Here is a 12499-nt window from a genome sequence, read left to right as displayed (position 1 = left end):
GTGGCCGCCCGCGCCCCGGAAGCACTTCCCGCCCCCCCGCCAGGCGCGGCTGCGCGCATGCGCGGTGCGGGTGCGCTGACCTTCAGCGGGGCTGTGGTGGAGGCGCCGCCATGTTCGCCCGAGGGGCAGTTGTCGCGCTTTACCAGCCGCAATGGTAACGGGCGGGGGCGCGGGCCGGGAGGGGTCCTGTGGGGACGGTGGGGGGTCCTGTGGGGACGGGGGGACGTGTCCCGGTGGGTGGAGGCAGGCGGCGGGGTGGCCCTGCGGGGCGGCCGGGTGGCTGGGGCCGGCCCCGGGGGGCTGAGGGGGCGACGCTCACCTCAGCCGTGCGGTGCCCGGGGGTGGTGGGGCCGCCGCCCGGGCCAGCCCGTGAGGTGCTGTGGGCTCCGGTGTGGCTGGAGGAGCGGTGACCGTGAGGCTGAGGGCAAGCGGCCTGCCGGGGGCACGGCGGTGACCTGCCGGGGACGGAGGCTCCGTCCTCTGAGCCGTGGCTCTGTGGGTGGGGGGCGAGGGGGAGACGGGAGCTCGTAGGGAAAGGGTGCTCGGCCGGTGCGGGGGGTGAATGGGCGAGGCAAGAGGAGTGAAAAAAGGACAGCTTCGTAGATGACAGGCGGTGCAAGGAGACTCTGCTCTTGTCGGGAAATGGTGTAGCCTCCTCTGCTTCGTTTTGATCGTTTTTTAAAAACAGTTACGTTTTTTTGAAAGTTGTACCCTTCTGATGCCATGCTGTCTGGTCTTTGTTTCCATTGTGCCATTATCTAAGGCAGTGGATAATGTATTAAACGATATATGGTGTCACAAGAGATAAGGAGAAGGGAGGAAGGTCTGGATACAAGGCATGGTTTAGAGTGGCTTGTCCCTACTACAGATGCTTTTTAAGAAACAGCAATTCTTAAATTTTCATCTCTCTGAAAGGGACCTGCACTTGACAGGTGTTGGGTTTGCTGGAGAACTAGTGAACTATCGTAATTTCTCCTGCATTCATTTTCAGGGGCCAAGTCAGGAATATGGCAACCCTAAAAGACAGTAAGTACTGGGTTTGTTTGCTTTTGAGAGACGGAAAGTGTTGCAGGAAAACCATAGATTAAAAGATAATTTCAGTTAGCCTCTGTTGGATAAACTGATTGTGATACACCGTAACATTGATATATAAGCCTCCAGCACGGCTTATATTAAACAAGCGTCCTTCAGAAAAGGCATTGCTTAAAATGGTTTTAGCACTAATTTAGATGTAATTTCAGCAAACCAATAGTTTTACTCAAACATATTTTGAAATAACTTTATCATATGTGCTAAACCAGATTTTTGCTCGCCTTTAAGAATTAATTTATTTTTTGTTACGTTTATTTCCCTGTGCATTTATATAGCATTGGGGGAAAAAATGTTGACTGAATGGTTTCACTTTGATAATGCTTCTTTAAGCCATTCCTTATAGGTTCTTATACAGGGAGATTGTCTTGGAAATGCACTTGTCTGTAGGACACGTGTTTTGTTTTCTTTTTGCATCAGTATTTTTATGAATCTCATTTTGTCACAATCTAAACGGAGGAAGAAGTTTATTCTGTCTCTTTATGATATGGGTAGTATGGGGTCTTTGGTTTTTTTCCCCTCCCCTTGTCATCTAGGAAGAGATGACAATATACCTCAACTGATGTATTTGTGAAACACGTAGAAGTGGAAGGGAAGAGAACAGTAAATAGATCTTATGTTGGGCTAAATATTAAATAAATGTTATGTCTGGGGGAAAAAACATACCTATTGTAAAGATGCATTTGGGTTAGCCAGATTACTACTCTTACTGCTTTCTTACTATAAACACTAAGGGCATATCTTTTATGAGGTTTGTTTGTGCATTGTTTGTTTGTTTGGTTTTTTTTCTTTGAGGAACTTGGCAAGATATTTTTGGATGGTGGTTGCTAGCATTTTATTGCTTGTTTTTGATGTCATTATGCCCAGTACAGCCCATGACCTTCAACTATTAACCTTGTAGTTACCAGGCGCTTGAAGTCCATCAAGAACATTCAGAAAATTACAAAGTCCATGAAGATGGTTTCTGCGGCAAAATATGCAAGAGCTGAGAGGGAGCTGAAGCCTGCTAGAGTCTATGGAACAGGAGCACTGGGTGAGGGAAGACTCTTGCACTGTGTGATGTGGGAACAAAAGAGGAAAACTTTCATGGTGGTGATAAAATGCCTAGACTTTTTTAACCTTTTGGTAGATTTTTTTCCAAAAGAATTTGTATCTCTAGGCCAATGTCACCTTGAGTATTCCTTATAAGTAATTTATGGAGAGTGATTTTTAAGAGTTCTAATGTGGAATTCATTATAATTTCTGATTACTTTTTTAACTTTCTGTGGTTGTTTTTGTTAGCCATAAAAGCACCAGAGCTCAGGATTTCTGACCTGCTTCTATCTGTTAATGGAATTGTGTCCTATCTGTAACATCTACAGCCACTGCCAAACCTTCTTGCAAACTCTTGGGCTGCACATGCTCCTGAGGCACTGGACTTGCACAGTGAACTTAACAAAGTAATGACACTGTGTGATATCCGATGCAGAGATGTGGCTGGCTTTGAATTGTTTCTTTGTCCCCTCTGGTCAGATCACATGCAAACTTGAATGATTGTGAGGGAGATAAAATTCATCTGGCTGTGATTTGGAACCCTTTTAGAAATTGTTTTAGTTAGAGTAATTCAAAGGTATTTTGATATGACATGTTTGCTTCCTGGCACCCTTGAATAACTTATCCATCTTTTTTTTAGCTCTCTATGAGAAAGCAGAAATAAAGGCACCTGAGGACAAGAAGAAGCACCTCCTTATTGGTGTGTCCTCTGACCGAGGTCTGTGTGGTGCTATCCACACGTCTATTGCTAAAACCTTGAAGAACGAGATTACCAACCTCTCAAACGCAGGGAAAGAAGTTATGGTGGTTGGAGTAGGTGACAAGATCAGAGGCCTCCTTCAGAGGTAAAAAGGAGAAGTGTTTGCTTTGGTGGTTTTGGTTGTTTTCTGTGGTAGAAATTTCAGGACTGCTTGCAAAGCTGTGTGGCATTCACAGGCAATTGCATTTAATTAAACTGCTAAATTCAAGTTCCTTTTAAAATTAAAAAAACCAAAACCTGTAAATATGCGAAGATGGCTTTTGATCATCTGGACATTTGTGAAACTGCTGCACAGCTTTATTATATTTTTGGAATAAAAGCTTGAAAGCTAGCAACACTAGCACTGCTACAAGTGTGTGTTTATCCTGAAGCTATCATAACAATTTAACTGGAAAAAAGGCAAAATTTATCTCAGACCCTAATTCAATAAAATGCTTAGTTCTGAACACTAGTAAGTTACTGGACTCATTGCCTCTTGGTGCCACATAGTTGTACATTAGAGCGTCCACTTGGTTCTAACACGGATTTGGTATTACTGCAGGACACATGGCAATTACTTCCTGCTGACATTCAGAGAAGTGGGACGGAGACCTCCGAGCTTTGGAGATGCTTCAGTCATTGCCTCAGAGTTGTTAAACTCTGGGTATGAATTTGACGAAGGCTCTGTCATCTACAATCGGTTCAAGTAAGATTAAACTGCAACTACACCGGACAAATACTGGGTAGAAGGCTTCAAACAGCACGTTGGCCCAATGAAGTAATATGAAAACTGACTGTGACTTGTCATGTTTACTTTATTTCTTGAGGAGTGAGTGCGTTTTGTTGTGTGTGAAGAGCCGTTGTTTTTTTTTTTTAATAGCTGTGGTTGGAGTTCCCTTTTTACTTGTGTAGTGGGTGCTGTAATATTTACAGTCAGCACGTCATTATATCCAGGTGGTATCTGAGATCTCTTCACCAGGATTATCGCAGAACTTTGTGGAATTAGAAGGCCAGAAGTTGTGTATTCTAATTCGATTTTAAGCACTCAATTTAGGGTTAGTTGAACTAAAGAGCCTATTGCACTATTTTTATACAGGTCTGTCATCTCCTACAAGACCGATGAAAAACCAATCTTCTCCCTTGAAACAGTTGCTGGTTCTGGTAAGTAGTAGAAACCACCAGTTATGTGAAGTGATAAATCATAGAAAAAGTACTCTGAATGTGGGAATATGGTATTAAAACATCTTATTATGGTGCATGTATCGTAAGTTTAACAGATTGTTTTATCTTGGCAGTCCAAGGCTGACTTATCAAGGTGCTGTGGGGCAGGGAGGTTAAAAGGAAAGGTCGTACTGATTTTGGTTTGAGATTCTCTCTCAAGCAAGAATTGTGCATATGCAAAACACTGTCAGTTCCAATGTTTTCAGCACTGAACGGCCTGGGTATTGAGTGACTTTGCACTACTCAGTAAAAATACCCCAGAATGTTTCTGCAGCATTGTATGGGAAGATTAAACATAATACACCAATAATGTATTTGGCCTTGGTCAAAATCTGACTTTCCTAGTAGTAAGTTGAATTAAAACACATAAAATACTTAACAAAATTTTAAATAGCAGAGAGATGATGAAAGTACACATAGTATGTAGAGAAAATCCCTCTGCATTGCCTTAAGTAGAGAAACAGGCTCGCTTAGTAGTCTTTCGCATGGCATTGTATTGTTTTGCTAGAAGTAGTATATGTTGGATTTCTCTAAGTCCGCACTCTCATATTTTACAGAAAGCCTAAGTATCTATGATGATATTGATGCTGATGTGCTGAGAAACTACCAGGAATTTACACTAGCAAATATTCTGTACTACTCCCTGAAAGAATCCACCACCAGCGAGCAGAGTGCTAGGATGACCGCTATGGACAATGCTAGCAAGAATGCTTGTAAGTCTACTCCGTGGGTTTCCCAGGAATTCCGTAGTTTAGCATGAAAGTACTGACCTCCCTTTGTGTAATTCTTTGCTTCCAAAATGATAAGAAATGAGCTGGTTTCTCTCTTAATTCCATTTTGAGTCTGGTTTTTTGAGCCAGTTCAACTGGGATTCTTTTCTGAACATGTGAACCCTATTTAGTCCCTGGAAAGAGGGATTGCTGTCAAGTACATGAGAAACAAGACCAGGTAACTGGAAGGGAAATAACAGATTCTTTAATAAGAATATGAAACACTAAACTAATCTTGTAATGGCCAAATATTCTTTACGCTCTTCTCATGTGGCTGGTCTGAGGATTTCAAAAATTTTTATAAACCTGTACCTACTTGTGAGCCAAATGTAATTAGTACTGCACCATTTTAAAGGTGAGGAAACTGAAACAGTGGTTAAATACTTCACCGCCTGTCATGCAGCAAGTTAAGAATATACAGGTATTCCTTGGAAGGTGTCCAAACTGAGTGCAGTGCAGAGTATGGAGTTGGCATTAGTGGGAGATGGCTAATAGCTTTTTATGTGGCATGGTGAGAAGACTTCAGCCTTGAGAAGGTAGTGTTGCATAAAGGATACTGGTGACTGAGTGAAGCCGATGTGGTGTGCAGTTGGGCTACCTGGAACTGTAGGTGTTGCTCGCTGCTGACCCCCCTGTCTTGAGAGAAAGAGGTGATACCTTCTGTGTTTAAAAAAAAAAAAAAAAAAAAAAAAAAAAATTGAAGAAAAATCTGGCTCCCTTTGCTAGAACAACAGTAACTTGAAGGAAATATCAATGTAGTTAATTGACAGTGAAATCTAATTTAAAAGCAAATAATGCATGCTTGCGTTATGTTAAAATAAGCTATGTCAGACCATGGTATTTACTAGTCTGTCAGCTGTTCTTCAGATGTTTAACTCTGATGCCTAAAGCCAAATTATCAAGTTTATAGTTGTCTACTAGTAGTGTTACCTGTAGGGGGAAAAAATGAAAAGTGCAGTAAGCCTTTTGATCGTTTGCATGGATTTACAAGACTATTTGATGTTCTGTTCCTACAGCTTCTCTTTATCTGTATTTGAATACTTATTATATGTTTAAATTCCAATCTTAATTTTTTCTAGCTGAGATGATTGACAAATTGACCTTGACGTTCAACCGTACCCGTCAAGCCGTCATTACGAAGGAGCTCATTGAGATCATCTCTGGTGCTGCTGCTCTGTGAGTACCTGTATAAACGTGAAATAGGGGTTGTTGCAAAGTTGTGTAATGCTTGTACGTCCTGCTTCAGTCAGGTTAACGGGGAAGGTTAGGGCACCTAGGTCCTAAAACCGAAGGGAAGACAATCCACGGCATGACTCCCAGGTTTTTCGGCTTGCGCAGTTCTACTAACAAGCGTGAAGTTTGGCAGTCTTTTTTGGCCAAAGTTAAACAGCTGGTAAAATAGATCCTGAGCCTCAACACACATCCTTGCCTGAGCAGGCAGTGTTTTTCCTCTTTTTTTGGCTTTCAGTGGATTTCTCCCCTCCTCCCTTCTACCTGGGCTTCTCCTCCTCTGTCTGCTCAAACAGCCCGCTAGTGTTGGGTGGGGGAGAGCAACTCGGGTGACTGAAATGCTTTTGGATAAATCAGCCTGTGGTGGTGGTCAGAAGCTGAGAGTTTGGGGGTGGGGTTGGAAGGAGGAGGGAACTTCCAGAGTCTATTGATACTGAATGTGTATTTTACTCTAAGTTTACTATTTTGCTTATTTCCCTGAGAAAGAAGTTTTGTGAAGGTGTGTACTGCAGGTTACAAATGTGTGGGCTTAAGACCACAATTTGTAACTGCATGTAGCTAATGTGTATTACTTCTAACAGTTAAAAATTTGTGCTATACGCGGATGCAAATACATGTGTTAATATCCTGTGTGTTTACAAAATGCCTGGAATACATACCATATAGCAGTTACGTGCTGTATTGTGCTCCTCACAATACATTTGCGGTTATAAATACGTGCATAGTTTTGCCTGAATTTGCATGAGTTGCTTCCTAACCTGCTTGTTCTGTTTTTTCTCGTAATACCATAACCAGGGATTAATCGGAAAAAGCGGTTCAGCCAAATCCAAGAGGTAAAGTTATGAAATAGAAACCAGATTGTTTTTTAAAATGAATTAACACAGACAATCTTGACGTCAAATGAGGAAGTTGGAATTCAGCGTTGTTGGTCAGACAAACTGCTCTTCCCAAAGAGCTGGGAAACTGCCCCTTGCTAGTTTGAATCTGTCTGAACAAAAAGTTCTTAAGTGTCAATAATTTTAAGCAAAATACATCCATGATAGCATATATCCACATTTGACATAATGTTCTGTGGGGTTTTTTTGTGGGTTATTGGATTCATTTGCAATTACTGTTTTAATTTTGTCATAGTGCCCTGACCTTATGCAATGACTTAAAAATGTCCGTATGTAAGACGTTGTACCTAAAGAGGTTTCCGTAGCAAAATAAGCCATATTCAAAATTTAAAACTTCAAGGAAAAAATAGACTTGATAAAGAGGTTGGCAGCGGAGGGGTAAGGAATATTAGTGAGTTGAAGTATTCAAATTGGAGGAGACAAAAGTTTTAAATAAAACCCCAAATAATTGAAAGGGTTTTAATTTGCTTCGATTTTCCTTACAGGTGAAGAAGAGCTCTTCTGAGCATATGGTTTAACCTGCCTGTGTCTGTGTTAACAAGACTGCTCTGTTATTTTGTGAAGAAGTGGTAAAGCCCCAGAAATCTGTACATTCTTACAATAAACCACCTACACGAAACAAATGTTCTTGGTTGTCCATGGAGCAAATGCTCTTGGTGTCTAAATATCTGGGTTTGACTTGGTTACTCTTCGACACATAATTTTTAAAAGCTGTGCTCTACATTTTGTAATGTATCTGGCATGCAAAAACATATAAGCAGGTGTTTCTTCATTTGAAGAGTGGACGAGATTGCCTGTCTTCACCTTGTGTTTAAAGGTGTTGGTTTGTGATGTACGTTGTACTGTGTGCTGAAGGAGGAGACTGTGGAATAACCTCTCTGCATCATGCAGTTGGAACCCTGAGCTCTATCTCATTTGCATACCATATTACTACAATTTCTCGATGTTCGTATTCTAAAATGAACTGATCTGATTACACGAGTCATTTCAGTGTTTATTTAGAATGCACGCTGTTTATATCATGGTCCGGGGAGGTGTGTGTATATATTTGAATGCTATAAAATACAGTAACACTGCAGTTCTCAGCCCTCGCTGGGCACGACAGGAATGTGAGAAAGGATAAAATGTAAAAAATAAGAGCATAGCAGAAGTGTAAGAAAGAAGTGGTGGTGGTGCAGTGTAACCATAGAAGTAGAAAGCTGCCGCTCCCAGTTTGGCGGACAAAACGAGAGCCTTGAAGGGCTCGGTGACGTACGTGACGGAAATGGGAAGAGGGTTTGCAGAAGAGATCTGAGGAGGATGGAAATGGCCTTAAGCTTCAAAGCAGTCTGTGTGTGACACAGGGACAGGCGTAAGCGGCCACCCTGTTGGGTTGAGTTGGACCGAAGGCAGCTGGTCTAGAAACCATACGATCAAGTGCTGAGCTTGAGCTGATATGTTTCCTTAGAGGCAATTTGTTGGCTTAACGAAGTGACGTGTTGATGCCACCCTGCAGCTTTCAGTGCGCTGCCTTTGTGTGTGCATGGAGATGTACGCGTGGGTAAGAAGGGAAGCAGTATCACCGCCTGAGGTGGGATTCGGGGAAACGGAGAGAGACTGTCTTGGAGCAGATTTGTTACGTATTTAGAAAACGCTTCCAATGACTTCTTTTAAGGAACTACGGTTCTAATGCTCTTGTTACTCACACCACTGGAGCAGCAGGCTGGTTAGAATGGGTGAATTCAGAGAGTACTAAAATGTGGGGAGACAAACGAGCCTCTCGATGTTGTGATAGTGTAGAAGTCCCTGATCTATGCAATTCCCAGTTCTCATAATCTGGAGCCTGTAATTCTTTAAGCATAATTTTATTTTTATTTAGAACCCCTTTTAAATCATGTTTTGTCTGTCTCCTTTTCTACCCAAATGTGGGAAACGTTGCTTTGAAAGCGCAAGCCTAAAAAGAGAGTAGATTAATTTACTCTGTTGAAGTTGAGAGCTAGCCTCGTTGTTTAAACAACTTCCATTTTTTGAGGTAATCCTCATGTTGCCCTTTTCCTCTGCTCATTTATCCGCTCTGTTCTCTTCCATGTGAAATTACATCCTGTTAAGGAATAATTTAAGGCTACTGCTGGCTTCCTGATGCAGTTCCCACCACGTTCCTGACCTGATGGCATGTGAACCAAGGTCCGTACCCCTAGGGCCAAAGCTTTCCCACAGTGTCTGAGTTTTTGTGTGCTGCCACCACCTTGCAACGCAGCACGTGCAACTGATGGGCTCAGCGGGAGGGGCAGCCATCCATTGCTGTTGTCCCAGATGACACGGACGAAACGCTGGTCTGTTTGAAATGGTTGGCAAAGCGGGGCCCTGGGCAGGACCTGCGCGGTTCAGCAGCAGTGTGCCAAGCCAGCTGGGTCCATCAGGCAACCTGAAGAAGGGAAACGACCCTCCTGCTGTCCCCAGCCCATCTGACTGTTCCTTTCCTCGCCCCCCCACACAACATGTCGTTTAATTCCTCTCGGATAGGCAAGGAAATCCTTTCTGCAACCTCCAGCCTTCCCTTCTTCCCCCTTTCAAGACACACAGGAGTACCTGGCGTGCAGCCCGGGTCAGGTCGATGTACCTAAGGAGTAGCATGTCCACAGAGAGAAGTTCTTTCCAAGTCTTTGAATCCCATGTTCATAGAATCATAGAATAGTTGGGGTTGGAAGGGACCTTTAAAGGTCATCTACTCCAACCCCCCTGCCATGAGCAGGGACATCTTCAACTAGGTCAGGTTGCTTAAAGCCCCGTCCAACCTGACCTTGAATGTTTCCAGGGATGGGGCATCTACCACCTCTCTGGGCAACCTGTGCCAGTGTTTCACCACCCTCATTGTAAAACATTTCTTCCTTATATCTAGTCTGAATCTACCCTCCTTTAGTTTAAAACCATTACCCCTTGGCCTATCACTACAGGCCCTACTAGAAAGTCTGTCCCCATCGTTCTCATAGGCCCCCTTTAGGTACTGGAAGGCTGCTATAAGGTCTCCCCGGAGCCTTCTCTTCTCCAGGCTGAACAACCCCAACTCTCTCAGCCTGTCCTCACAGGAGAGATGCTCCAGCCCTCCGATCATCTTCATGGCCCTCCTCTGGACTCACTCCAACAGGTCCATGTCTTTTTTATGTTGGGGGCCTCAGAGCTGAACGCAGTACTCCACGTGGGGAATCACAAGAGTGGAGTAGAGGGGCAGAACTACCTCCCTTGACCTGCTGGTCATGCTTCTTTTGAGGCAGCCCAGGATACGGTTGGCTTTCTGGGCTGCAAGCACACATTGCCAGGTCACGTCCAGCTTTTCATCCACCAGTACCCCCAAGTCCTTCTCCTCAGGGCTGCTCTCAATCCACTCATCCCCCAGCCTGTATTTGCCCCAACCCATGTGCAAGACCTTGCACTTGGCCTTGTTGAACCTCATGAGGTTCACATGGACCCACTTCTCAAGCCTGTCAAGGTCCCTCTGGATGGCATCCTGTCCCTCAAGCACGTCAACAGCACCACTCAGCTTGGTGTCATTCTGCAAACTTGCTGAGGGTGCAGTCGATCCCACTGTCTGTGTTGCTGATGAAGACCCCTGGGGGACTGTTAAGGGAGAAGCCGCTGCCCGAGCATTCACACACCAGTCAAGGAGCTGCACGCACCACCCGAGACTTTAACTGCTGGGACTGGCGTCCCTTTGCAGTGGGCAACTCCAGCGAGCCGACGGATGGCCCTTCCGGCTCCTCACACACACACACACACACACACACTCACCCTCAGGCACTTCTCCTTCCCTCAGGCTCGACCCTAGGTTCCCTGACGCAGAATCTCTAATCAAGGCCTTCAAAATAAAAAGCATAGTTTATTCTACCTATGGTGCACTGTCGTGGTTTAACCCCAGTCAGCAACTCAGCACCACGCAGCCGTTTCCCCCTCCCCTCCCAGTGGGGTGAGGAGGAGGAAAACAAAGGAAAAAAAAAGTAAAGCTCATGGGTTGAGATAAGAACAGTTTAATAACTAAAGTAAAATATAATACTAACAATAGTAATAATGAGATATAATAATAATAGTAATGAAAAGGAATGCAACAAAAAAAGGAAGGGGGGGAGAAGGAAAAAAACAGTGATGCACAATGCAATTGCTCACCACCCACTGACCGATGCCCAGTTAGTTCCCGATCCGTGCCTCCTGGCCACTCCCCCCTGTTTATATACTGGGCATGACGTTCTATGGTATGGAATACCCCTTTGGCTAGTTCAGGTCAGCTGTCCTGGCCGTGCTCCCTCCCAGCTTCTTGCACACCTGCTTGCTGGCAGAGCATGGGAAACTGAAAAGTCCTTGGCTTAAGATAAGCGCTACTTAGCAACAACTAAAACATCAGGGTGTTATCAACATCATTCTCACACTAAATCCAAAACACAGCACTGTACCAGCTACTAAAAAGAAAGTTAGCTCTGTCCCAGCCAAAACCAGGACATGCACAAATTTAGACAGCTTGAGCTGGGTGCCTCTGGAGAGGCACCCCAAACACTAAAATCCCTGGGCAATTATACCCTTACAATCTGAATTCCCGCCCCTCACACCATAGTCTGGTCCAATGGTAATATTCAGGTCTGGGGTCTCCTTCTCTCTCACAGGGTCCTTTTTCTCATCTCTAGGCGGGTTCTTTCTCTTTCCTGGTTTTTTTTTTTTAGGCTAGTTGTGACTATGTCTCCTTTTCCTGGCTCAAACTGGCTCTGGGGCTTTCCGAATCCTCTTATTCCTCTGATCAGGGAATAGGTCAAGGTTAAACAAAAGCATTAAGCAAGCTGTGAGTTCTGCTTGATCATGAACGACTACTTTTAAGCAGCTAAACAAAGTCCTTAAAGCCCTCCAAAACATACTAACAGCCTCTATAACTTATATACATTCCTGTGCTATTATAGCCCGACAATCTTATCCCATTATTGCCACGTGCTGTTTACGTCTCGTTCGGGTGTGGTCTGCGTGCTCATGTAGCTCAGCTTTGCCACCTTCCACAACAGGGACACCACTCGTCACCCATCTCCATCTGGACATTGAGCCGTTGACCACTACCCTCTGGATGCGACCATCCAACCGATTCCTCACCCACCGAACAGTCCACCCATCACACCCGTATCTCTCCAATTTAGAGAGAAGGATGTTGTGGGGGACCGTGTCAAAACTGCACGTTAATTCCCTTACGAATACTTGTGAAGTTTCAAAAAGGGGGCCTGCGCATTTGCAGCTTTCCAGAGCACTCAGAAAAATACGTTTCTAAGATGGGAAATGTGATGCCAGCTCAAAAGTGCCCAAAGCTTCTCAACGGAGTGAAGGGAGTGAGCAAAGAACCTGCCCTGAAAAACAATGAGCCGCAGGGCTCTGCCGCGGCTCCAGCTCCCCTCTCCTCAGGTTGCAGACTTGAGATGTGACTGATACCAAGAGACCAGGCTGTTTATTGACTAATCAACACACTGCTAATGGTCTAATAAATCAAAGAGCTAATCTGTGAACTAATGAACTTCTAATAA

At 44.2% G+C, this 12499-nt stretch overlaps 1 protein-coding gene across 3 annotated transcripts; it reads left to right on the top strand.

Moving 5' to 3' along the window:
* The first annotated feature begins 99 nt into the window (after nucleotides 1-99).
* On the top strand, nucleotides 100-7777 carry ATP5F1C (ATP synthase F1 subunit gamma). 3 transcript variants are annotated; one of them, XM_050914535.1, is made up of 10 exons: nucleotides 100-154; nucleotides 992-1026; nucleotides 1991-2122; nucleotides 2762-2966; nucleotides 3423-3566; nucleotides 3957-4021; nucleotides 4639-4794; nucleotides 5931-6027; nucleotides 6877-6914; nucleotides 7463-7666. In XM_050914535.1, exons 1-9 carry the CDS (start codon nucleotides 111-113, stop codon nucleotides 6881-6883), a joined length of 885 nt encoding a protein of 294 aa, XP_050770492.1. In that variant the 5' UTR covers nucleotides 100-110; the 3' UTR covers nucleotides 6884-6914; nucleotides 7463-7666. The 3 variants fall into 3 exon arrangements, with proteins under 3 accessions (XP_050770492.1, XP_050770498.1, XP_050770505.1); XM_050914541.1 differs by lacking the exon at nucleotides 6877-6914 and having other exon boundaries at nucleotides 7463-7777; XM_050914548.1 differs by lacking the exons at nucleotides 6877-6914; nucleotides 7463-7666 and having other exon boundaries at nucleotides 5931-6031.
* The last annotated feature ends 4722 nt before the right edge of the window (nucleotides 7778-12499 follow it).

This window comes from Gymnogyps californianus, chromosome 1 (assembly GCF_018139145.2).
Source record: "Gymnogyps californianus isolate 813 chromosome 1, ASM1813914v2, whole genome shotgun sequence".
NCBI classification, from domain to species: Eukaryota; Metazoa; Chordata; class Aves; order Accipitriformes; family Cathartidae; genus Gymnogyps; species Gymnogyps californianus.
The sequence above is the reverse complement of the archived record's forward strand: the minus strand, read 5'-3'. Positions and strand labels throughout refer to the sequence as shown.